Source organism: Bubalus kerabau, chromosome 15, assembly GCF_029407905.1.
Source record: "Bubalus kerabau isolate K-KA32 ecotype Philippines breed swamp buffalo chromosome 15, PCC_UOA_SB_1v2, whole genome shotgun sequence".
NCBI classification, from domain to species: domain Eukaryota; kingdom Metazoa; phylum Chordata; class Mammalia; order Artiodactyla; family Bovidae; genus Bubalus; species Bubalus kerabau.
Window position 1 is genome coordinate 18248622 of NC_073638.1, and position 27525 is coordinate 18276146.

At 39.5% G+C, this 27525-nt stretch overlaps 1 protein-coding gene across 1 annotated transcript in view; it reads left to right on the top strand.

Moving 5' to 3' along the window:
- DDX10 (DEAD-box helicase 10) overlaps positions 1-27525 on the top strand; it is a 303633-nt gene that overhangs the window by 1815 nt on the left and 274293 nt on the right. Inside the window, exons 2-8 of the mRNA XM_055547820.1 lie at positions 9479-9539; positions 10576-10706; positions 11742-11900; positions 13103-13223; positions 14086-14275; positions 18843-18969; positions 21096-21258. Coding sequence (XP_055403795.1) covers positions 9479-9539; positions 10576-10706; positions 11742-11900; positions 13103-13223; positions 14086-14275; positions 18843-18969; positions 21096-21258 — 952 coding nt within the window. The remainder of the gene's footprint in view (positions 1-9478; positions 9540-10575; positions 10707-11741; positions 11901-13102; positions 13224-14085; positions 14276-18842; positions 18970-21095; positions 21259-27525) is intronic.

Genomic DNA, 27525 nt, shown 5'->3' on the forward strand with positions numbered 1-27525 from the left:
CATTTTGGGCCCTTCTTCATCTGACTGAAATTGCTTCTGGAGGAGAGCCTCAGCCCTTACTTCTTCTCACTCTGTTCTGTCCTCTTATGTAATCCCAAGGCTTATTTCTGTGACTCCTTGTATTCTACCCAGAGCTATTTTGACTTCATATTTTTTTTCCCCCCTGATGCTACTGGATGTCTTTATTTAATTGTGTCATAAAATACCTTATATGCCACCAGTCTAAAACTGAGTTACCTATCTTTTTCAACTAAATTCACAGTCTTGTATATTATTTTCATATTGCCACCATGGCAAATCAACCACAAACATGGTGACTTAAAACAGCAGAAATTTATTCTGTCACAGTTCTGGAAGCAAGTCTGAAATAGTTTAACTGGGTTGAAATTGAGGTGTCAGTGGGGACACACTCCCTCTAGAGGCTGTAGGGGAACTTCTGTTTCTTGCCTTTCATAGCTTCTCGTGGCTGTTTTCCTTGGCCTGTGGCTGCATAAGTCCAATTTCTGCCTCCACAGACCCACTGCCTTCTGTTCTGTGTCACATGTACCTATGTCCTTTTTTTGTAAGGGTGCTTTGATCACATTTAGGGTCTACTCAGATAATCGAGGATAATCTCCCATGACAAGATCTTAATCACTGTGCAAAGTCACTTTTGTCAGGTAAGATACATATTTGGGGACCGTTATTTAGGCTACCACATTCAGTGTGCTAAGTTGTTTCAGTCATGTCTGACTCTTTGCAGCCCCATGGACTGTAGCCATACTCCTCGGTCCATCGGATTCTCCAGGCGGGAGTCCTGGAATTGGTTGCCATGCCCTCCTCCAGGGAATCTTCCTGACCCAGGGATCTAACCTGAGTCTCTTATGTCTCCTGTATTGGCAGGTGGGTTCTTTACCACTACTGCCACCTGGGAAGCTACCACATCCTGGCCCCAGTCTAAGCAGACTGCTGAGTTGGAAACCTAGGATTAATCCTGGAGGCTTCCGTTTTACCACTCACATTCTGTTAGTCACACTGGTGATCAGCCCTGCTTCTTGAGTTTCTCAGATACTTCTCCATCCCCGCTGCTTGCCTTAGTTCAGGCTGCATCATCCCTTGCCTGGGTTACCACAGGAGCTATTGCTTGTAACATGGGTCAGCAGACAGGACAGAATAGTCAGTGGTTTTAGTTTTGCAGGTTGTAAGGGTGAAACTAGTCAACTCTGCCATTGTAACACAAAAGCTTGCCTTATAAATACTTAAACGGGCATAGCAAACCTTCAGTTACTGAAGCAGGTGGTGGGGTTTGTCCCTTAGGTCTTACTGCTTTCTAATCTAGTCTCCATATTGCTGCTAAAATGATTCTTTCTGAGATGAAATCCCAGTCCATTATTACTCCTGATTAAAGTCCTTCTTGGCTCACAATTATTTTCAAACACTTCAACATGTCAGCATATTCTAGTCCAGTGAAAGGGTAAGTTCCTTATGATCAGGCAGACCTGGTTTAAATCTCACTCATTTAAGTGTTTACTAGCCAAATTTCTTAATGTCTCTCTGTCTCAGTTTCTTTATTCAACAGAGATTACTAACCACTGAGAATGTTGTAGGGCTCAAATGAGGTAACGTATATAAGCCAAGTGGTATGTGGTAGGCACACGTGAAAGAGCAACCTGCTCTATTGTGAGTTGGCCAAACTCCTTGATGTTTCCACTGCTTGCAGTGAGGAGTCCCATTTCTCCCACCCTGAGGACACCTAGTTGTCCTCCAGGATTTACCACCAACTCTTCTTCCTACCTCTGCAGGTAGGGTTAGGGCTGCTGTGTATCTGTAGCTTTTCGTGTATGCCTTTATTATATCATCAGCAGGCTGTGATGACTGCCTTTAACTTCTTTGTCAGCTCTTCCACTGGGCCATTGATACACTCCCTTTGCTCTCCCCAAAGATGGGTCCCGCAGTGCTTGGCCTTAAGAAGGCCCTTAGTGTTTAGATGTTTGGTGCTCGCTGGTCTTTTCCAGGTGACTTTATTCTGCTTGGTAACATGGATCCACTTGTTTTGAGCTCTTGTTTTAATAATATTTACTAACATTTATCAACCTTTTATACATGTTGACTTGCCATATCCTCACAGCAAACAACCCTATGAGATTGTTCCCATTATATGTTATGAAACTTTAAGACACACCAAGGCTAAATAATTGGCACAACATTAAACCGTAAGTGAAAAAGTTCTAATCCAGGAGATACAGGTCTGATGCCAGGGCTCCAAATCACCATGTTTTACTGCTTTGCACACAAATGTTTAAATCCCAGTCTTTTCACTAAGTTGAAGGAGCAGTTTTTTCTCACCAAGTATTGTTTTTATTTTTTTTAATTTTAGAAATATTTTCTTAAGAAATAAATGCAGTATGAAATCAGTTGCCTGGGTTAACAGTCCTGGGATACAATTAGAGCAGATTGTAGGTAAAAACGGGCAGACCCTCAGCATATGGCTTCTCAGATGGTAGAATTTGTGCATTACAGTTTTATTACATTGGACAGTACACAGGTGGTGTTTAGTAGCCTCACTGGTGAAATACTGAACAATTTGATTCAGAGACATTTGAAACAATTTGACAGGTAGTTGTTGAAGCATAGGTAAAAGTAGGTGGGGGGAAAAAAATACCCGTCTGTATCCCTCGGAAGGTGGGGTGGGGTTGATACATTTCGACAAATGTAATGATAGTAAATATGTGCAGTGCTGTGGAGTAAGGGCACAGTATAATTAGGGGAAACGTTCAGTTTTTCTGTGCAGAGCCCATTTTGGTCCTATGATTGAGAGAAAGGTGTTTCCTCTGGGCATGCTACCCTTCCTCTTGGTGGTCGCAGCTTCAGGCCTGGCCTGTGGAGCTGAAAGTGGGCTGAGTTTCGGCGCCCACACCTCAGCCTTACCAGATGCCTTTGTGTAGGGCACGGACTGTATAACAGTTTGTGGTGGCCATGAGTGGAGCTGGTTCTTAAATGATGTGTTCTCCAGGTAGAAAAGATTGGCCACGGACATTGTAGGTGGAGGGAGCAACATGAAGAAATAAAAAAAAATGTGAAAGTGTGTAGTGTTCTTTGAGGGGGACCTACTTCTTGGAATATGATATGTTTCAGAATTGGCCCCAGATGAGGTTGAAGAAGGGAGTTGCAAGTAGACTGAATGGCTTCGAAGGTTGTAGTAGGTAGAATAATGACCTTCTAGAGATGTCAGCATCCTAATCCCCAGACCTGTGGTTAAGTTATATGGCAAGGATTGCTGACTTTAAAATGTGTTGACTGATCTGGATTATCCAAGTGGGCCCAGTGTAACCATTGAGGGGTCCTTAAACTTGCAGGAGGGAGGCAGAAGAGTCAGTGTCTGGGAGCTGTGAAGTGAGAGACTTGACTGCCATGCTGGCTGGGTTTTCAAAACTATAAAGGGGACCATAAGCCAACAAATGTGGGTAGCCTCTGCTGCTGCTAAGTCACTTCAGTCGTGTCCGACTCTATGCGACCCCATAGATGGCAGCCCACCAGGCTCCCCCGTCCCTGGGATTCTCCAGGCAAGAACACTGGAGTGGGTTGCCATTTCCTTCTCCAATGCATGAAAGTGAAAAGTGAAAGTGAAGTTGCTCAGTCGTGTCTGACTCTTAGAGACCCCATGGACTGCAGCCCACCAGGCCCTCCGTCCATGGGATTTTCCAGGCAAGAGTACTGGAGTGGGGTGCCATTGCCTTCTCCGGTGGGTAGCCTCTAGGAGCTGGAAAAAGCAAGGAAATGGATTCTCTCCTAAAGCTGCCCAAAAGAATGCAGCCCTGCCAACACGTTGATTTTAGCTGAGTGAGACTAGCTTTGGCCTTCTGACTTGCAGAATTGTAAATTAACAAATAAATGTTGGTTTAAGTCATTGTTTTTGGTAATTTATTACACCAACAGTAGGATTACAGAAGCTATATTTGAAACTATCTGGAAGCAGTGATGAGTTTCTGGGAGGCAATTAGGGACCATATCTAAATTTTAAAGGATCTAGAGGCTAGGCTGTTGGTATAATCTAGATCTTGGATCCTATAAGAGACCAAGATGGGATTAAGTGAGTTGGAGGAGAGAAGGATGGGTAGGAAGCATTCAGGCTACAGCTCTGTTTTTAGAAAGCTTCTCCTGACAGGATGTCCTCGAACCAAAGTTGCCCTTCAGAGGGACCCCCTGTCCTGCGGGAATGGGTACCTCTGTGGTGCTTGGTCGTTAACTGGGCACAGGCCAGGCAGGCATGACTTTCAGTGGTGGCTCTAGAGGGGTGACAGCTGGTATTTATGAGTCAGCTCTGCTTCCACAGTGGGAACTCTGGGGGCTTATTTCTAAGGCCACCATGTAGGGCCTGTGTTCTCAAGGAGCTGATACAGAGCTGAGGATTGAAGCTTATTGAGAAATGTTGAACTGTTTGTTTTAGTTCAGCAACTGTTTTCACTTGCTGAATGACTCAAGCTCTCTGCACCTGGGATTCCTTTAGATTTTTATTGTAATCGGTGACATTGTACAGGAGACAGGGATCAAGACCATCCCCATGGAAAAGAAATACAAAAAAGCAAAATGGCTGTCTGGGGAGGCCTTACAAATAGCTGTGAAAAGAAGAGAGGCTAAAAGCAAAGGAGAAAAGGAAAGATATAAACATCTGAATGCAGAGTTCCAAAGAATAGCAAGAAGAGATAAGAAAGCCTTCCTCAGCGATCAATGCAAAGAAATAGAGGAAAACAACAGAATGGGAAAGACTAGAGATCTCTTCAAGAAAATTAGAGATACCAAGGGACAAACATTTCATGCAAAGATGGGCTCGATAGACAGAAATGGTATGGACCTAACAGAAGCAGGAGATATCAAGAAGAGATGGCAGAAATACACAGAAGAACTGTACAAAAAAGATCTTCACATCCCAGATAATCACGATGGTGTGATCACTGCCCTAGAGCCAGACATCCTGGAATGTGAAGTCAAGTGGACCTTGGAAAGCATCACTACAAACAAAGCTAGTGGAGGTGATGGAATTCCAGTTGAGCTATTTCAAATCTTGGAAGATGATGTTGTGAAAGTGTTGCACTCAATATGCCAGGAAATTTGGAAAACTCAGCAGTGGCCACAGGACTTGAAAAGGTCAGTGTTCATTCCAATCCCAAAGAAAGGCAATGTTCAAACTATCCCATAATTTTACTCATTTCACACGCTAGCAAAGTAATGCTGAAAATTCTCCAAGCCAGGCTTCAGCAATATGTGAACCATGAAATTCCTGATGTTCAAGCTGGTTTTAGAAAAGGCAGAGGAACCAGAGATCAAATTGCCAACATCCGCTGGATCATGGAAAAAGCAAGAGAGTTCCAGAAAAACATCTATTTCTGCTTTATTGACTATGCCAAAGTCTTTGACTGTGTATGTCACAATAAACTGGAAAATTCTGAAAGAGATGGGAATACCAAACCACTTGACCTGCCTCTTGAGAAATCTGTATTGCAGGTCAGGAAACAACAGTTAGAACTGGACATGGAACAACAGACTGGTTCCAAATAGGAAAAGGAGTATGTCAAGGCTGTATATTATCACCCTGCTTATTTAACTTATATGCAGAGTACATCATGAGAAACGCTGGACTGGAAGAAACACAAGCTGGAATCCAGATTGCTGGGAGAAATATCAGTAACCTCAGATATGCAGATGATACCACCCTTATGGCAGAAAGTGAAGAGGAACTAAAAAAGCCTCTTGATGAAAGTGAAAGTGGAGAGTGAATTGGCTTAAAGCTCAACATTCAGAAAACGAAGATCATGGCATCTGGTCCCATCACTTCATGGCAAATAGATGGGGAAACAGTGTCAGACTTTATTTTTTTGGGCTCCAAAATCACTGCAGGTGGTGACTGCAGCCATGAAATTAAAAGACGCTTACTCCTTGGAAGGAAAGTTATGTCCAACCTAGGTAGCATATTCAAAAGCAGACACATTACTTTGCCAACAAGGTCTGTCTAGTCAAGGCTATGGTTTTTCCTGTGGTCATATATGGATGTGAGAGTTGGACTGTGAAGAAGACTGAGTGCTGAAGAATTGATGCTTTTGAACTGTGGTGTTAGAGAAGACTCTTGAGAGTCCCTTGGACTGCAAGGAGATCCAACTAGTCCATTCTGAAGGAGATCAGCCCTGGGATTTCTTTGGAAGAAATGATGCTAAAGCTGAAACTCCAGTACTTTGGCCACCTCATGCGAAGAGTTGACTCATTGGAAAAGACTCTGATGCTGGGAGGGATTGGAGGCAGGAGGAGAAGGGGACGACAGAGGATGAGATGGCTGGATGGCATCACTGACTCGATGGACATGAGTCTGAGTGAACTCCGGGAGTTGGTGACGGACAGGGAGGACTGGCGTGTTGCGATTCATGGGATTGCAGAGTTGGACATGACTGAGCGACTGAACTGAACTGAATGCTGTATAGGAACTCTGCTTCCTAATTTTTTTTTTTTTTTTTTCCTTAATCAAAGTTTGGTCAGGTGTGATTTGAGGTAGATTGCTTTTTTTCTTAATTGTAGTAGGTGGAGCATTCTAGGAAGTTTTATACTTTCTTCTCTTATGCTTTGGGGTGTAAAAGCATCATTCACTTTTTTGAGAAATGAGACAGTTGGAAGAAGTAAAGGAGAGGGGTTAAGTCATATCTACCTCCACCCTGTTCTCCCTCTCTCTGCCGCCTCTAACTTTTCTACCAGTGCTGAGAAGTTCTTAGTAAGTACCATCACTGAAACATCTGTTCTTTGTTTTCAAAAGAATGATGATACAGATTTTAGAGGGTGTATGATTTTTCTGGACATCACCAGATGGTCAATACTGAAATTAGATTGATCATATTCTTTGCAGCCAAAAATGGAGAAGCTCTATACAGTCAGCAAAAACAAGACCAAGAGCTGACTGTGACTCAGATCATGAACTCCTTATTTCCAAATTCAGACTTAAATTGAAGAAAGTAGGGAAAACCACTACACCATTCAGGTATGACCTAAATCAAGCCCTTACGATTATACAGTGGAAGTGGGAAATAGATTCAAGGGATTAGATTTGATAGAGTGCCTGAAGAACTGGACTATAAGGAAAGCTGAGTGCCAAATGCTTTTGAACTGTGGTGTTGGAGAAGACTCTTGAGAGTCCCTTGGACTGCAGGGAGATCCAACCAGTCCATCCTAAAGGAGATCAGTCCTGAATGTTCATTGGAAGGACTGATGTTGAAGCTGAAACTCCAATACTTTGGCCACCTGATGTGAAGAGCTGACTCATTGGAAAAGACCCTGATGCTGGGAAAGATTGAAGGCAGGAGGAGAAGGGGATGACAGAGGATAAGATTGTTGGATGGCATCACTGACTCAGTGGACATGAGTTTGAGTAAACTCCAGGAGTTGGTAATGGACAAGGAGGCCTGGTGTGCTGCATTCCATGGGGTTGAAAAGAGCTGGACATGACTGAGTGACCGAACAGACTGATGATTTTTCTAAGAGTGTTTTTTTTCCCCTCCCCTAAGAAAAGAAAAGGATGAAGGTAAGGGGAAAGAGTTTTTTTTTTTATTGGTAGGAACCATAGCCATCTTCTGCTGTGGCCTCCAAGTGTTCTTTGGACTGTAATTGACAGTTTTCTAGAACAGGGCTTCCCTGTTAGCTTCCCCGATACCACAGTTGGTAAAGAATCCACCTGCAATGCAGGAGACCTGGGTTCAATCCCTGGGTTGGGAAGATCCCTTGGAGAAGGGAACCACTGCCCACTCCAGTATTCTGGCCTGGAGAATTCCATGGACTGTGTAGTCCATGGGGTCACAAAGAGTTGGACATGACTGAGAGACTTTTACTTTCACTTTTAGAACTGGGGGGTGGGGGGCAGACTTTTTCTGTAAAGGGTCAAATAGTGAATATTAAGTTTTGTGGGCCATAGTATATAAATGAATGGTTGTAGTTGTGCTCCAGTATAACCGTGTTTACAAAACAAGAAAGGAATTGGATTTGGTCTCTGGGCCATGGTTTGCTGACCCTTGTTCCAGAGCATCAGTGAAGTAAAAACTGTTTGTTTCTTTGGTGACCTCTTTCTAAGTGTATAGTGTACAGCTTTGTGTGTGTATGTGTGTATGTGTACAGCTTTATGTTGTAATGGTTGGTAGAGTGCTGGAAGAGCTTCTTTCTTCCAGACTTACCCTGTAGGAGGCTGATAAACTTTAGAAAGATGTGCACCACGCTGCATCACTTTGTGCGGTACAAAGAGTAGCCCACTTTGCCTGTGGACTGTACCTTTGATGGGGATTAAAGAGTGTGTTACCCATCTAGCTCCTATAACTGTTCTACTTGCTGTGAAAACAGATTTTTAGCTAATGTCCAGTTTGGGAAATTACCTCCTAATTTAGGTTCCCTGATAGGACAGGATATTATTTGAATAAACTTTTCTCCTTTTACTGCTCATACACTGATTCTGCCTCCTTTCCAATGTTATCCGAAATGATTTGTGGGGATTAAGGCAATGTTTTAATATTTGTCTTACATCATTTGAGGCCAGGGAATAACCCTGTTTGGACTATATTAAGAATCTTGGAAAAGATGATATGTGGACTAAAATGAAATACAAGGTGTCATCCCTTTACTTCCTGGAGTGTAATTTAAATAAATGAACCTTAGAAATGCAGCCTTCTCCTTTTGTGGATCATGTAATTTGGCAACATATTCCCATATCTGAGAAGTTTCTGCTTTCAGCATCTGCAGTAAAATGAAATCCAGAAAATTAGGTTTATGTTAATAAAACAATGTCAGTGATGAACATTAGATAATGTAAAGTTAAAGGGCAAAATGTTACTTATTGTGGCTTCAGATCACTACAGACACACTTCCACTGGTTATTGTTAAATAATACTCCTCTCTTAGTATACCCCCAAATGAGTAGTTGTCAGGTTGGATTTGAGAGGTTTGTGCTAGCAAGATATATTTCTGCACCTAATTTCAGTTTATTCTCCAAAGTGTGTAAAGAGACTATTCTTATCGTGGTCTTTGGTTTATAGTCATTTTGCCCCTTACTTCCTAAACTGATATTCTTTGAAGAATGGGCTGACAGTAAATTTTCTTCCTAAAATTGATGTGATGATGACTTATTGTGTTAACATTTTAGAGGTTTTTTTTTTTTTTTTCTTCTAAATTTTATATTTCATTTTAGAGGTTTTTGAGGATATTGAAGGTAGCAGTGAAGGTTGAGTGAAGTTTTCTTTTTTTTTTTTAAAAAAAGTAGAAATGATTACAAAGATATATTTTTGATGATAGCTTCCTCAGGGCATATTTTTTCCAGAGGGAATGATGGTTTTTAACTAGAATGATGCTTGAATTTATTCCTGTAGTACAAATGATGAGCTAAGCAGCACAGTTTAGACAAAAATTAGCTTTGTTGTGAAACAAATGAATGATGCAATATGTTATTTTGTCTTGTCTAATGTAGTCCCCTTTTACTTTTCAGATAAGTGTAAATGAAATTACAAGATTTTCAGATTTTCCCTTGTCCAAAAAAACACTGAAAGGTAAGTTCATAGTGATCTTGGGATATATTGTTGGGACTTCTTGATGCCTTTTTATAAATGGAAAAAAGTTTAGAGAAAGTTTAACCTGGAAAAAAAAATCTTACTTTGGCAAGTAATTTTGATATCATGAAAGCCTGTAACAAGAAACAATGTTAATTAAGTTTTACTGATTTGTCATTCTCATTCTTTCTGGACTGGTTACGAGACAGTAGTAAAAAATCCAAGGTGCCAGGGCCTCCAAGTAATTAAAATGTTAATTAAAATAAGCAAGAGAACTAACAAAAGTGTGACACCTTTTTTTTTGTATTGATTTGCTAGTGCCTCCAGAACAAAACTAACAGACTGGGTGGCTTAAACAATAGAAATTTGTTTTCTCAGAGTTCTGGAGGCTGGAAGTCTGTGATCAAGGTGCTGGCAGAGCTGGTTTCCTCCGAGGGCCATGATGGAGGTGCCTGTTCATGCCTCTCTCCTTGGTTTACAGATGGTCAGCCCCCTGCTGCTTCGTAAAGTAGTTGTCGCTGTGTGTACTCACACCCCTAGTGTTTGTTTTTGTGTCCAAAATTTCTCTTTTTGTAAGGACATCAGTCAGATTGGATTGGCTTCCCTGGTAGCTCAGAGAGTAAAGCATCTGCCTGCAATGCAGGAGACCCATGTTCGATCCCTGGGTTGGGAAGATCCCCTGGAGAAGGAAATGGCAACCCACTCCACTATTCTTGCCTGGAGAATCCCATGGACAGAGGAGCTTGGTGGACTACAGTCCACGGGGTCCGAAAGAGTTGGACTGAGTGACTTTCACTTTCACTTTCTTCCTTTCTTTCAGATTGTATTAGGGCCCACTCGAATGGACTCATTTTAACTTAATCACCTCTTTAATCACCTGTCTCCAAATACGGTTGCAGTCTAAATACTGGCGGTTGGGATTCAACATTTGAATTCTGGGAGTGAGGGGTGCACAGTTCAGCACCCCTGAACTGTGGATGCTCACATGCATCAGGGATGCTCTAAAGTGTCATTTTCTTCTCGTCTGTACTGACAGGTTTGCAGGAAGCCCAGTACCGTTTGGTAACTGAGATACAGAAGCAGACCATTGGGTTGGCTTTGCAAGGTAAAGATGTCCTCGGGGCTGCCAAGACTGGATCTGGCAAGACTTTGGCCTTTCTTGTTCCAGTAAGTGGTTTTTTCATGTTGGGTCAGGTCCTTTGTTACATGATTTTAAAGCGTTCTATGCCTAGATATAAATAGATAATTATGTGGAGAGTTGTTTAGTGTTGGGTTTCCCTGGCTAGAATGCTGGCTTTATTAGACAGGTGCCACATCTCTCTCGTTACCTGTTGTATTCCCCATGTCCTAATATAGCAACTCGCACATGGTGGGCGCTCCATCACTTACTGAAGGAATAAATTGTTATGTGTTCACAAGCCTGAATTCCTAAAGGTTATGGGGTGTTCCAGGGTGGCAGGTCAGAGTGGTTCTGCTCTGCAGTGAGCCTGATGGGATGGTGGGGAAGGCTGTTTCTGTTCTCTTGCAAACCTGCGAGTCGCATTTATGCTTGCCACTTGTTTAGAATAAAGCCAAAACATGCTCACTCTAAGGAAATTGAGTCATTCATTGAGATTTTTCCAGGACATTGTCTTTTATAGCAGTAAAACAATAGAGCCTCTGAGGAATTCACTTACATCTGTTATGTGGTTGGTCTCATAGTTTTTAATTTCTGTTGAATAATCAACTCAGAAAAATCACATTTGGTTTTTGGTTCCAAGTGTTACAAAATCATTTTTCTCTCAAATCCTAATTTTTTATAGCAATATCTTGAAAATTCTAGTCACTGTATAACTATAGCAGTTACACAGAGTTTATTTTAATGTGGTTTCTGTTCAGAAAATGATGACAGATATTTTTCTGAAATATGTTTTAATGGCCTGTGGGCTGTACAGACCTTCCACTGATCACCAGTCTCCTCATGGTGTGTCTCCAGTAGCAGCTGAGCTGCCACGGGGCTTCTGTTTCTTCCCTCTGTGACTTGGGGGAAGGATGCTCTGATGGATAGAAGGAAAAGAAGAAACAAAGCAAACAGTTTCTTCTGATTGAGACTTATGATGGTATGCTTTCTGCTTAGAAGGTGCCTCTGATTTGGAGTGGCAAGGCAGTCAAAAAGCTGGCTCTCTGAAGGACTTACTGAGTGTGGACTTGTTCTTTTTTGAGGTGCTGGAAGCCTTGTATCGCTTGCAGTGGACCTCAGCAGATGGGCTGGGGGTTCTGATTATATCACCTACAAGAGAACTGGCCTATCAGACATTTGAGGTTCTCCGAAAAGTAGGGAAGAATCATGACTTTTCAGCTGGCCTTATCATCGGTGGAAAGGTTTGTCTTTTTATCCTTGTCCTTCTTTCTTTCTTTCCTTGCCTTATGTTGGAGCACTGTGGCAGTTGACCAGGAAGCTGGTGGAGATTTCATCTAAATAGACAGGCTGGCCCCCTAGACAGTAGGTGGTAGCATCTTGGTGTGGTCACTGTCATCTAGAGTCTTTGAGTTTTGCAGGTCCAGAAAGTTTGTTTTGTCAAGATATCTGGACTGATCAGATTTTCTGAGATTAATTAATTCCAACTAACCTGAAAAATCTATTTGTTAATATTCATTGGGAAAGGTACTGGTTCAGTATGTGGACTGCTGCTGCTAAGTCGCTTCAGTCGTGTCCGACTCTGTGCGAGCCCAAAGACGGCAGCCCACCAGGCTGCCCCGTCCCTAGGATTTTCCGGGCAAGAACACTGGAGTGGGTTGTCATTGCCTTCTCCGTATGTGGACTAGTTCCTTTCAATAAAGTATCTAAGAGGTTGAATAATTCAGAACATTGCTGGGTCAGCAGCAGAAGAAAGGAAGGTGAATAGAAGGTAGTTTTGAAGAGTGTTTATTTTAGGTCCTGGTAAAGCCTGCTGCTCCACTTCTCTGTCTTTTAGTTTACCTGGACTGCTTGTTTCTGCTCAACTCTGTTCTAGGTTGCGAGGATAAATACTTGAATTTTTGAATTTATATGCAGACATGCCCAAGAAAAGAATGAATATCACAAGTCCTCACATCCTCATGTACCTGTCACCCATCTTTAACAAATAACATTCTGTGGCTCTTTTTTTGAGGAGGGATTTTCTAGAAATTGGAGAACTCAACTCTTTCTTTGCAGTCCAGGAAATGCAGTGAGTAGTATCACAGAGCCTGTTCATTGTCACTGGATTCTGACTTAAAGAATGGGTTTAATTCTAGTTTTTAAGTCGGTTCTGGCAGACATAGGAGGAGATAAAGACTTAGAGCATTCATGTATTTCTCATGGCTTCAAGATCCTGCATATGATTAAGGATCTAGAGGAACTCTGAGTTCTTTAGTTCTTAACTAAGGACTTGTATTTGGCCCAGAAAATTGGATAGGCTGTAAAAACATAAGGGAGAAGCTACATTTATTTCTAGAGTATCTACATTGCTATGATGAAATGCCACATGTAGATGGCTTATATAGTTTTGATACACAGGCTGCTCAGTGATGTGTCTGTAATCAAAGAAAACAACTGTTTTCAGGATCTGAAGCATGAAGCTGAGAGGATCAATAACATAAATATACTTGTTTGCACACCGGGTCGGCTTCTTCAACACATGGATGAAACAATATGTTTTCATGCTACCAATCTCCAAATGTTAGGTAAGTCTAATGAATATGAAAATAATCTCAGTCTTAGGAGCAAGCTCTCATGAATTTTAATGATAGAAATGTTTTATTGAATAAATACTGTGATTAAAAATCTTAAAAAGAACTTGAAGCAATTTTTTGACATACAGTTCTAAATCCAGAGAGTACAACTGAGACCTTTTTTAAGTCAGAAGAGTCAGAAAGAGATAAGCACTCTATTGCATATGGAATTAAATTCCTCAGTATTTGACACTGCTAAGAGTTATGTTTTGAGGTGAAAGATAAAAATCATCATCTACTTACTATGTTACCTATAGCATATTTTTTAAATCAACTTTTTGTCTCGGAATAATTTTAGCTTTATAGAATAGTTGCAGTGATAGTACAGACAGTTCCTCTGTACCTTTCCTTCCCTCAGTTTCCCCATTGTAACATCTATAACTTTGGTAGCTTTCCCAAAGTAAGTTACTAACATTGGTGTGTGTGTGTGTGCCCCTGCTGAGTTTCTCAGCCGTGTCTGACTCTTTGTGACCCCATAGACTGTAGCCTGCCTGGCTCCTCTGTCCATGGAATTTTTCAGGCAAGAATACTGGAGTGGGTTACCATTTCCTCCTTCAGAGGATCTCCCCCCCGCCCGCCGCAGGGATTGAACCCAAGTCTCCTGCATTGGCAGGTGGGTTCTTTACCACTGAGCCACCTGGGAAGCCCTAACATTGACACATTTATTTAATAATTCCGAACTTCTTTTTTTATTTCACCAGTTTTTCCACTAATTCCCTTTTTCTGTTCTAGAATCCTATCCAGAATACCATATTGCTTTTAGCCTAATGTGTATGTTAAATATTGTAGTTCAGTGTGCATTTTCCCTTTTTAGTTCTTGATGAGGCAGATAGAATCTTGGATATGGGCTTTGCTGACACCATGAATGCTATTATTGAAAATCTTCCCAAGAAACGTCAGACTTTGCTTTTCTCAGCTACACAAACCAAATCTGTAAAGGACCTTGCACGCTTGAGTTTGAAAAATCCTGAGTATGTTTGGGTTCATGAAAAAGCAAAATACAGGTATGTATTATTTGAAATCATATTTGATTCAATCAAAATTGGGGTTCTCTTTTTAGATTGAGAATTTAACATTTCAAATTAATATGCTTTTCTAGGAAAGCATATTAATGTTATTATTTAATATGCAAAACATAGTGATATACTGGTAAAAATTATTTAAATTCTCAATACACCTTTAAATGTGAGACAACTCTAATGTAGTATTTCCCAAATTGTGGTATGGGGAACAAATTCCCCCCATAAAATGGGAATAACGTGGGAAAACGTGTTCCTGGATATTAAATAGCAAATGTTGAGTTAAGGTAAAGCAGTGTTCTTTAAGACTTCTCAGAACCTTTGATATTTTTATGAACATTGTGATTCTTAAAAGCAGTGGGAGATGAATAAAGCTTTCTGCATTTATCAAAATTATTTTGGTTTAGAATCTTTTTTTTTTTAGCTGTATTATGAAGGGCTAATGTGCTATGGAGCACATTTTATCAAATGCATTAATATTTAGCAAAATACTTTTCTCTTTAAAACATTCCAGCAACAGCTGTTTTGTTTTGGTCTCACTAAAACTGGAAAGTAAGATATGTGTGTCTATGTCAGCCATCTCCTACTTTTTGATACCTGGGACCAATTTTGTGGAAGACAAGTTTTCTACTGACATTGGGGGTGGGGTGGGGTTGGGTGGGGTGTGCTGGTTTCTGAATGATTCAAGCTTAGTAGGTTTAACACTCCTTTGAGAACCTAATGCTGCTGATCTGACAGGAGGCAGAGGTCAGGTGGTAATGAGATGGGGAGTGGCAGTAGATACAGTTGAATCTTTGCTTGCTCACCTCCTGCTGTAGACCTGATTCCTACCAGGCCACAACTGCTACCAAGTTTGGGGACTCCTGGTCTTTGTGGCAGTAGAAGGGGTGTGTGTGTGTGTGTGTGTGTGTGTGTGTGTGAGAGAGAGAGAGAGAGAGAGAGAGAGAGAGTGAGAGAGAGAGAGTAAATGGATTGGGGGAAATATGTTTTAAAGTATATTTTGATATTATGACAGCTGAAAATGTATGTATGTTTGGTATGAATCATACATACATACATACATACATGCAGACCGTGGACAGATGTGACTTTGAGAAACGTTTTCCAGTGACTTTAAATTAAATCTGTGTTGATGATCTTGGTGTGGGCTCACCCCTACCATTATCTCTGTCTTTCACTTCTTGCTGTGAAATGCTAGCATGAAAAGAAATACATTAGGAAAATGAATTGAGTTATCCTCTTGGAAGATCTTTAAATGCAGGGAATATGGGCATTCAGGGCCACCTTGACTTTGTTCAACCAATAGATGTCTAGGATTAAAAAGAGCCTGAGAAGAGGCTAAATTCTATACTTCCAGATGATCTTAATGAATGAACTTTGGAAAATCTGAGTTCTGGTAGCTTTGGTTATCAAGAACTCCTCAGGAATGGGATAGCAGGAGATATATGAGGTATAGTTACCTCCTTGGTGTACCATTGAGTAGGCATTGTTTTTTGTTTGTAAAGTTGTGTTGAGATAGCTATTGAAATTCTTAGTACAATTAATTCGATAGTCTAAAGACTGTTTAGGTCTTTTGATTTTCTTTTTTTTCTGTTTTGTTTCTGCCTGTTTTAAAAACTCACTAGTGTCTTGACTAGACACTAATTTTTCAATATTAGATGGTCTCTAAATTGCAATTGTACATATTATCCCTGTCCCTAATTTCTGTAGATAATAGTTGGTCTTTATCTGTAGATCATAGAGTTAGTTAGAAAAAACTGAGTGTAAAAATTGTTTACTTCATAATTCTTGAAAGCAGGTCCATCATTGTAAAAGATGTGACTTTCAGAAAACATTTTAGAGGGTAGAAGGCAGATATTTAGCAACATAATTTACAAAACTGCAGCTTACCTGGTAATGACTGCAATACTCTGTAATTTCAAATTCACCAGAAGCACTATAAAAAGCAGCTGCTGTTGAATTTTGTTTAATATTGTTATTGAATTTTCCCCTTTACCAACTTAACAGTTAGGTTCATAAACCCTGAGATTATGGTTGAGAATATTTTAAGGCATAAAAGAATATTTACTCTCAAATTGTAAAGGAACAGAAAAATCAGAATTGAATCTATCTGAGTTGTGTATCAGATTATACGCAGAGGTACACCAGTGTGTTTCCTTTATATTGCTGTCAGTTTAGTCGTGTCTGACTCTTTGCGACCCCATGGACTGCAGCATGCCAGGCTTCCCTGTCCACCAACTCCCGGAGCTTGCTCAAACTCATGTTCATCGAGTCACTGATGCCATCCAACCATCTCATCCTCTGACGTCCCCTTCTCCTCCTGCCATCAGAATTTCCCAGCATCAGGGTCTTCTCCAATGAGTCAGTTCTTCGCATCAGGTGGCCGAAGTTTGGAGATTCGGCTTCAGCATCAGTCCTGCCAATGAATATTCAGGACTGATTTCCTTTAGGATAGACTGGTTTGATCTCCTTGCAGTTCAAGGGACTCTCAAGAGTCTTCTCCAACACCACAGTTCAAAAGCATCAAGTCTTCGGTGCTCAGCTTTCTTTATAGTCCAACTCTTCACTTCCATACATGACTTCTGGAAAAACCATAGCTTTGACTAGATGGACCTTTGTTGGCAAAATGATGTCTCTGCTTTTTAATATGCTGTCTAGGTTGGTCGTAACTTTTCTTCCAAGGAGCAGGCGTCTTTTAATTTCATGGCTGCAGTCACCATCTGCAGTGATTTTGGAGCCCAAGAAAATAAAGTCTGTCACCGTTTCCATTGTTTTCCCATCTATTTGCCATGACGTGATGGGACTGGATACCATGATCTTAGTTTTCTGAATGTTGAGTTTTAAGCCAGCTTTTTCATTCTCCTCTTTCACTTTCATCAAGAGGCTTCCCTTTTTTCCCTTCATATAAACACACACCCAAGGGATGCCTGTATGTGCATGAATGTATATATACCTTCAGTCCCATAAATGGTATCAAATTTTGCTTCTTTCAGTTAACAATATGCTCTAGTGATCACATCATAGCACTATATAGATTTCTCATTGCTTTTTTGTAGTTGCATGTTATGTAATTGTGTGGATGTACAGTGGTTCATTCCACAAGTTTTTTACTGATGGACATATGGGTTGATTTCCATCTTTTCTTTTTTTTTTTCGCTGTGTAAATTAAATGATAGTATATCTTTTTGTGTTTTTACCAGATTATTTTTTGGAACAGAATCCTAAAAGTAGGTTTATTAGTTCAAAGAGTAAATGCATGTGTAATTCTCTATAACATTTTTATTATGAGAGATTTCAAACGTGTACAGTTGAAAGAATTTTACAGTTAAAACCCTATACCCACCACCTGGATGCTACTTGATGGTAGTAGCATCCATTTACTGTCCATTTATCCATCCCTCTATATATCAACCCATCTTATTTTTGATGCATTTCAAAGAAATTGGCAGACAGCTGTACACTTCCTTTAAACATTTCAGTACATACATCATGTATCAGTAGCTAGAGTTAATTATTTGTATAGAGATATTCTTTCTTAATATAAGATTTACATACAGTGCTATTAAGGAATTGAGTAAATTTGCTCAGTTTTGATAAATGTGTATGTTTCTCTAACCCAAGGGCCTACTAAGAGGTGGAACCTTAGCATCAGCCCAGCAAGTTCCCTTATATCCTTCAATTGATCCTTGACCCTACCGTTGTAGAGGTGACCCTGTTTGCATGTGTATATTTATATATAGATATAGATATACGTATGCTGCGGCTACTGCTGCTAAGTCGCTTCAGTCGTGTCCGACTGTGTGTGACCCCATAGACGGCAGCCCACCAGGCTCCCCCGTCCCTGGGATTCTCCAGGCAAGAACACTGGAGTGGGTTGCCATTTCCTTCTCCAGTGCATGAAAGTGAAATCTCTCAGTCGTGTCTGACTCTGTGTGACCCCATAGATGGCAGCCCACCAGGCTCCTCCATCCATGGGATTTTCCAGGCAAGAGTACTGGAGTGGGGTGCCATTGTCTTCTCCGAGATAGATACGTATATATCTATATATATTTAAACTTTTTATTTTATATTGGAGTATAGCTGATTAACAATGTTGTGATAGTTTCAGGTGGATAGCAAAGGGATTCAGCCATACATATACATGTATCCATTCTCCCCCAAACTCCCCTCCCATCTAGGCTGCCACATAACATTGAGCAGTGTTCCCTATGCTGTACAGTAGGCCCTTGTTGGTTATCCATTTTAAATATAGCAGTGTGTACATGGCAATCCCAAACTACCTAACTATTCCTTTTCCCATTCTTCCCCCTTGGAGATCAGGTATATTTTTGATATTTAATCTGTAAATGATTTTGAATGTATTTTGGACATAATGCTGTATTCATTTCCTAAGGGGCAATAGAGAAAGTTGTTTTCGGGATATGTATGTATGTGTGTATGAAAGATTTGCTTGGGAGGCATACCATTATTAACATTTGTTTTATTTTTCGGTCTGGATTTCAAAGTTACTAACGTGACGTGTTTTTAATATTTTTCCTCTTATTTGCATAAGCACCCCTGCTACTTTGGAACAGAACTACATAGTTTGTGAGCTGCAGCAAAAAATAAGTGTGCTGTATTCCTTTTTGAGAAGCCACCTGAAGAAGAAAAGTATTGTATTTTTTTCGAGTTGTAAAGAGGTACCTCGTGTTTATTGTTCTTAAGTTATTCATGTTGAATTACCACGTATAAATTTCAAGTTTCAGTTATAAAATGCTACTTTTCTTTTTTATAAATGCAGTGCTAAATGTGAAGAGATTTGTAGATAATGAGAAACTTGTGTCTTCATTTTTAAAGGAACCCATGGTCTGTGGGTTCTTTCTCATCTCTGCTTTCACAGTAGCCTTTTAAAAAACTTTACAAAAGGAAAGGAGGAGTCCCTTATGCCTAATCTTACTGGTGCATTGTCTTAGGATCAGAGAATCTTCCTAGCACCAGAGTATTATATGAGAAAATGAATAACTAATGCTGGGATAGCAAGTCAATTTTGTAATTCGGTGGTTTCCCATTCTTCCAACAAAATTTGAAGGAAGACTTAATGGAGTTACTAGTTGATATATGTGGAGAAGGAAATGGCAGCCCACTCCAGTATTCTTGCCTGGAGAATCCTGTGAACAGAGGAGCCTGGTGGGCTGCTGTCCATGGGGTCACACAGAGTCAGACATGACTGAAGCGACTTAGCAGCAGCAGCTGATAGATGAAATTATTTGTAATATACCATCATGACACATTTTATAGGAACTCAAAAAGTTAAGGTTCCTTCTAGTCCATTTTCTGTATTTTCTGTTAAGAAAAAGATGTTCTTAACACCTATATTGGAGAAGGCAATGGCACCCCACTCCAGTACTCTTGCCTGGAAAATCCCATGGATGGAGGAGCCTAGTAGGCTGCAGTCCATGGGGTCGCTAAGAGTCAGACACGACTGAGCGACTTCACTTTCAATTTTCACTTTCATGCATTGGAGAAGGAAATGGCAACCCACTCCAGTGTTCTTGCCTGGAGAATCCCAGGGGCGGGGGAGCCTGGTGGGATGCCGTCTATGTGGTCGCACAGAGTTGGACACGACTGAAGTGACTTAGCAGCAACACCTATATTAGAGAAATGGAATAAAATGGTGCTGGATTCTGCCTCAGTTTAGCAATTACTAGTATTCATTTGTAAGTATGTAAACTAAAGAAGAATAAAACTAAAGCAATAGCTTCATCTAGTCTCATATATTGAGAGAGATAATTTTATTTTTTAAATCAAATTCTAACAACTCTTTTTTTTTGGCCAGCTGTAGGCAATAGCAACCCACTCCAGTACTCTTGCCTGGAAAATCCCATGGACGGAGGAGCCTGGTAGGCTGCAGTCCATGGGGTCGCTGAGAGTCGGACATGACTGAGCGACTTCACTTTCACTTTTCCCTTTCATGCATTGGAGAAGGAAATGGCAACTCACTCCAGTGTTCTTGCCTGGAGAATCCCAGGAACGGCGGAGCCTGGTGGGCTGCCGTCTGTGGGGTCACACAGAGTCGGACACGACTGAAGTGACTTAGCAGCAGCAGCATACTAATAATTGTAATAACTGAGTCTGAGAACTTTTAATGCAGCTTTATGGCTACAGAAAATTAAAATTAAAATATATATACATAGTTTTGTTGTTGAAAGTAATGGATTGTGATAAAGTAATCAATAAGAGACTTTGCATAAAACAAGACAAAATTCTGTGAGGTCAGGAAATAGAAATATGAGTTCAAGGAGGAAAAGAAATGATGTAAAATTTTTCTGTTGAAGAAGAGGTTCTTCACATTTTGTTAGCAATTTTCCTTTTTTAAAGACTGTTCTAGAGTAGTCTTAGGTTTGCAGCAAAATTGAGGGGCCCTGCCCCACACATGTGTAGTCTCCCCTATTATTTTTATATATTTTGAAATAACTGGTAGTGGATATCAAATTGTTGTGCTATTTAGAATCTGTTGGATACATTTATGAGAGGTAAGTCTTTACTTTAAAATATATTTAAATTGATCAGATATGACATTCTTTGCAACCACTTAGAAATGTCAGATACTAAACAGTTTGGGGAGAGCATATTTATTTCAAAATTGTTTCAGGAAAAATAATATGAGCAAAAATGTTTGAAGACCATAGCTCCAGACTACATTTCCTTTTCTCTATTCTGTACTTTAATTAAACGTGTGCTCCATAATGCATTTTTCTGTTCATCTTGTAAGCTTACTTCCTGCTGTTACCCAGAAGTACCAAATAATTTTTCGGTTAACACCTAGGTTCAGTATCTGTACCGAGTGTTCTGTCGGCTGCGTCCTGGTGTTTCCCTCCTCGCCCTGCATGGGCGACAGCAGCAGATGAGAAGAATGGAAGTCTATAACGAATTTGTTCGCAAGAGAGCTGCAGTGCTCTTTGCTACTGATATTGCAGCCAGGGGGCTGGGTAAGAAAACTTCTTTTTAGAAAATTTTCTGTGATCAGGGGCTTATAAAGGGTATATTTTGGTAATTCAAATAGTTTGACTCAAATAACTGGGCTTTCTTATTTTATAAAAGAAAAATAAGTAAATTGACAACTGAGATGACTAAACTAAGGATAGGTCAGTGAAAGTTTTTGTAGTAGTTTCACTTTTTGTGCTCTTATTGTCTCAAGATAGTAATTGCATCACAGAATCTTAAGGAGCCTACAGAATCAAAGGAAAGTTAAAAATTTAAAGCTATGAAAAAAAATTGTTTCTATTGGAAACTTGACAAATACTGTTACAAGAAAAATCAGTGAAATCCATCTTTTCTCCAAACATTTTACTTTTTAAGATCACTACATTTAATGTGTTTAAACTTTGAAAAAGCCACTATAATATTATACAACTGATGGCTTTGTGGGAGTGGGATGGGATATGGAAGTAATTACAGAAGAAAACTAGTGGTAAGAAAAAGGATGAAGAGAAATAAGTGGTAATTTGAATTCTTCTGTCAATCTTATTGCATTAATTATTGTGGCAGATTTTAAACATACATAAAGGAATTGAGCCTAAAGTACCCTTGTTATACATAGTACCCAGTTTGAGTGGTTATCTTTTTCTTGCTCTCCCTTAGTGCCTGTGTCCTGTCACTCTGGGAGTGTTTTAAAGTATATCTCGTCATTGTATTAGTCCATTTGAATGTAACAGGCAACAGTAGTCAAGTATGCGTATTTTTTAAAGATCTCTAGGCTGTTTCTCGGCTCCAATAACTCATTCCGACTACCCTCTCCTACTCCCTAATCCCTCATTACTGTTTTGAATGTGTAGTTTTGAAACATAGATAGCATATTGAAAAGCAGAGACATTACTTTACCAACAAAGGTCCGTCTAGTCAAGGCTATGGTTTTTCCAGTGGTCATGTATGGATGTGAGAGTTGGACTGTGAAGAAAGCTGAGCGCCGAAGAATTGATGCTTTTGAACTGTGGTGTTGGAGAAGACTCTTGAGAGTCCCTTGGACTGCAAGGAGATCCAACCAGTCCATTCTAGAGGATATCAGCCCTGGGTGTTCTTTGGAAGGAATGATGCTAAAGCTGAAACTCCAGTACTTTAGCCACCTCATGTGAAGAGTTGACTCATTGGAAAAGACTCTGATCCTGGGAGGGAGTGGGGGCAGGAAGAAAAGGGGACGACAGAGGATGAGATGGCTGGATGGCATCACTGACTCGATGGATGTGAGTCTGAGTGAACTCCAGGAGTTGGTGATGGACAGGGAGGCCTGGCGTGCTGCGATTCATGGGGTCGCAAAGAGTCGGACACGACTGAGTGACTGAACTGAACTGACTTGTATTACACTCTGATTCTACCTGACCCTCCTGATTTTTGAACCTTAAATAGTTTAGCTCGATGTAAGCAATTATATTGCACATATAATATATATTCTGTATATATCACAGTGAACAGATATAACTATTTTGTTATATTTTCCTTGCAGTTTGTTAAAGAAGCCAACTATTTACTAGATGTAGTTGGAATTCTTTTTGTCCCCTTTCCCAGTCTTTGAATGAAGGCTGTTTACCTCTTGTCTGTGGTATAATTCAGGAGGTCTGTTAACATAAGATGGAGAAAAAATATATATATATATTTACTAACCTTTAACTGAATTTAATATTTTCTTCAATTATAGATGGAAGCACTGAATTGTTGTGTTAGTACCTGTAGCCTTGTCATCATTTGAAATCGTGTTGTTGCTCAGTTGTGTCTGACTCTTTGTGATCTATAGACTGCAGCACAACACGCTTCTCTGTCCTTCACTATCTCCCGTAGTTTTCTCAAAATCAGGTCCGTTGAGTTGATGATGCCATCCAAACATCTCATCCTCTGTCGCTCCCTTCTCCTCCTGCCCTCAGTCTTTCCCAGCTTCAATCTTTTCCAGTGAGTCAGCTCTTTACATCAGGTGGCCAAAATATTGGGGCTTCAGCTTCTGTATCAGTCCTTCCAGTGAAAATTCAGAGTTGATTTCCTTTAGGATTGACTGGATTCAATCCTAGGATTGAATCATATCCTTTAGGATTTGATCTCTTTGCAGTTCTGGGGACTCTTCAAGAGTCTTCTCCAGCACCACAGTTCGAAAGCATCAATTCTTTGGTGCTCAGCCTTCTTTATGGTCCAGCTCTCACATCTGTATGATTATTGCAAAAACCATAGCTTTGACTATATGTACCTTTGTTGGCAAAGTGACGTCTCTGCTTTTTAATACACTGTCTAGGTTTGTCATAGCTGTTCTTTCAAGGAGCAAGCGTCTTTTAATTTCATGGCTGCATCACCATCTGCAGTGATATGGGAGCCCAAGAAAATAAAGTCTATCACTGTTTCCTTTGTTTCCCCATCTATTTGCCATGACATGATGGGATCGGATGCCATGATCTGAGTTTTTTGAATGTTGAATTTTAAGCCAGGTTTTTCACTCTCCTCTTTCACCTTCATCACGAGGCTCTTTAGTTTCCTCTTCGCTTTCTGCCATTAGGGTGGTGTCATCTGCATATCTGAGGTTATTAGCATTTCTCCTGGCAGTCTTTATTCCAGCTTGTGATTCATCCAGCCTGGCATTTTGTGTGATGTACAGTGCATAAAAGTTAAACAGGCAGAGTGACAATATACAGTCTTGATGTATTCTTTTCCAATTTTGAACCAGTTCCTTGTTCCATGTCCAGTTCTAACTGTTACTTCTTGACCTAGAATTCCATCAACTCCACTAACTTTGTTCGTAGTAATGCTTCCTAAGGCCTCTTGACTTTACACACTAGGATGTCTGGCTCTAGGTGAGTGACCACACCAGCATGGTTGTCTGGGTCACTAAGACCTTTTTTGTACAGTTCTGTGTATTCTTGCCACCTCTTCTTAATCTCTTCTACTTCTGTTAGGTCCTTAGCATTTCTGTCCTTTATTGTGCCTTTTTTTGCATGAAATATTCCCTTGGTATCTGTAATATGTCTTGAAGAGATCTCTAATCTTTCTCATAGATATTTTCATTTTATTTTGTAGTTTCTGTAGATATCTTGCATGATTGTTTATACTTAATACTATTTGATATTATGGTGGTCGATACATAAGTAAGTTGTGTTATTTAATATGTCAGTGAATAAGCATATATATTGCTATATAAACAATTCAATAGAATGTTTATTTCATTATAATTATTTTCTCTTATAATCCTGTATGTTTTACTTTATGCACTTAAAAATACTCTGAAAAGGGTTTTGTAGATTTTAACTATGGCACAAAAAATGTCAAGAAACTCTTTTTTAATTTTAAAAAGCTTATAGGATTGTATTCATGAGCAATATATAGTATTATCTTAGGTTTTTATGAAGTTTTATAAAACAATATTGTATATCCCAGTTTATGACTTGCTTTTCAATCTTTCCATGTTGACGTGTAAATTTCCAGTGTATTTGTGTCATATGTCTCATGGTATGGCCAGGAATATCTTTAGAGTATACCAGTATCTTTCTTAAACTTTATTTTATTCTTAATTTTTTCCCAGTTCTATTTCTTAATGAATAATATGGGTAAAAATGAGTTATGAGACATAGTAGTCCCTGCTTTACCCACTCCTCACTCTCCAGAAGCAATTATTTCTCTTAGTATTTAGCTTCATATTTCTAAGTAGTTTGCTTATATTAATGATTGAGTTAAAATTTGTTCAGTTTTGTGTTTTCCTTTCTATTTTCTCAAATGTTCCAGCAGATGTCACCTGTTTAGTTTCCTAACAGTTCAAACATAGTCTGTTTCTTTCTCCCTGGGGACCTTCCCATTGCAGCCTTTTGTCTCCAGCTCTGATCTGAACTGGTTGCTCCGTAAGCTTGATGCACATGATACTTTCCTTTCCAGATATCTCTCTTCCTTTTTTTTGATTTATTAATAATACTGTTATTTTTTAAATGAAAACTCATCCTTTAATAGCTTCCTAAGTAAGAGTGTATGGGAGGTACATTTTTTGCATTATTACATGTGTTATGATGTCTTATTCTTAAATGACAGTTGACTGAGAATTGAAATCTAGTTTGAAACAATTTTCTCTTAAAACTTTGCAGATAGTGCTCTATTATCTTATAGTAGTCAATATTATGTTGACAAGAACTTTGCCTTTCTGATTTTGTTTTTTATGGCCTCTTTTTCTTATTCTGGCTTTTCTTAGGGTCTTCTTTTTATCTACAGAGTCCTGAAATTTTATGATAATGTGCTTTAGTGTGAGGTCCCATTTGGTGTATAGACATTCAGTATGTTTTTTCAATCAAGACCAGCACTATTCAATAGAATTTTCTATGATCTTTGAAATGTTCTGTGTTTGCACTAATACTGTAGATACTAGCTAAACATGACAGTTGTCTACTTGAAATGTGTCCAGTGCAATGAGGAAAGAATTATTTTATTAAATTTTAATTTAAACTTGACTAAAGTTTCTGTATTGAGCAGCACATGATAGAGACTCATGTCTTTCCTTTGCAAGAAATATGCTTCTGAATTACTCTTTGGTGATTTGGTTAAATAAAGTTTCAGTATTTATTTTCACTATGTAATTATTGCTTACTAATAGGGAATTTGTGTACTTCGATTGTTTCCTTTCTCATATCTTTTTTATAGTATTTTTTCCCTTCCCCCTCTTATTTACTCTTTCTGGAAGAATATTTGACCTCTTTGATCAGTCCTCTAGATTTTCTGTTTCTTCTTTTGCCATCTTATTGTCTCTCTCTTTGTTATTTCTGAGAGATTTCTTGATTTTATATTTCAACTTTTCGGATTAAAATTTTAGTTAAGTACCAAGTGTTTCTTTTTTATAGCCTCTTATTCTCGTCTGACGGATGCAGTGTTTTATTTCTCTGAAAGTAGTGGGTTAAAAAGTTCTCTTCACATTGTTTCTGCTTCTGCTGGTTTCATTTTTACTCCTCCGTCTGTCTTTTCACTTTTGAGACTTTTCCCAATTGTCCTCAGTTGGCTGTGTTTTATTATATTTAGCAGTGAAACATCAGAAAAGATGATTTGAAGTGATTAGTATGTGGATGATGGTTGTTGACTAATGGCCTTCTTTGCGAGGGGATTTTGGATGGAGTCAATTATCTTGTGGAGGACTCAAGACGTCAAACTCTATTCAGTATTTTTTGAACATTGAGTCTCTCCAGATAAGAATGTCACTTTCATGAGTAGAGGATTAAGCTTGCTACTGGCTCTATAGAAACCTGGCTAGGAAGTAGACATAGAGGGCTCCCACTTAGGCTTACACTCATACCCTGTTTTCAAGGGCTCTGGTGCCTCTTTCTTCTACTCTCTCTGGTGTCTTGGTTTGAAGCCCTTCTCCAGAAAAAGAAGAACTTTTCTTCAGGAGACCCAGTGTATAGGACCGGGAGGGGACCTGCAGGTCTGAGTGTTGCTTTCAACCTGTCTTCCTGATTATAGCCCTGAAACATGCCCTTGCCTTCTGAGGTACTTGGTACTTCAAGCCCCAGGAGGAGAGTTGTTTTAAATATCTTTTCTCTTGTTTCCATTGGGTTTTGTCCATTTACATAGATTCATTCCTTTTGAATAGCTTATATAACTTCAGTGATAGTTTGATAGTTTTTATACTTTCAGGTACCCGTAGGTACCATTATCTTCGCAAGTCTTTCTTTTTTTTTCTTTTTCCTCCCTCGTTGCCTCCCTTCTTCCTTTCCTCCTGCCTCCCTCAGCTTTTTTGTCTGTGATAGAAATTGTTCTGAAATCCTTACAGCAGAATCCATAAATGACTAAAGGTAGTTCTCTTAAATTGTTGAGACCAGGATCTCTGGAAATGAATGGAAACTTTTGCAACCAGAAATACATATGAAATAATTACTGCTAGGAAATGGGTAGAGGGATTTAAAAAGACATCTTTAGGACATGGAAATAGCAGGAGAAGTAAATTTTCATTGAAATTTATAAATCAGTTTCATAGTTCACTGGGAGCTCGTGAGAAGTGGTTCTTTTAGGTTATTAACTATCCGAGTATTTCATTATTTTGTGTGACACAAAACAATCTGTCTCCTCTATCAGATATAAAATAATCCTCACATTCAAACACTGTCATTAATTTTAGTTCAGTTGATCAAAAAAGAGAAGTGTTTATTATCTCTTGGTTCATGCAATTAATTTTGTTTTTAACAGTGTTCACAGATGATATCTATCAGTTTGATGTGATGGGAAGCCCTGGCAAGCATTATTATAAAATAAAAATA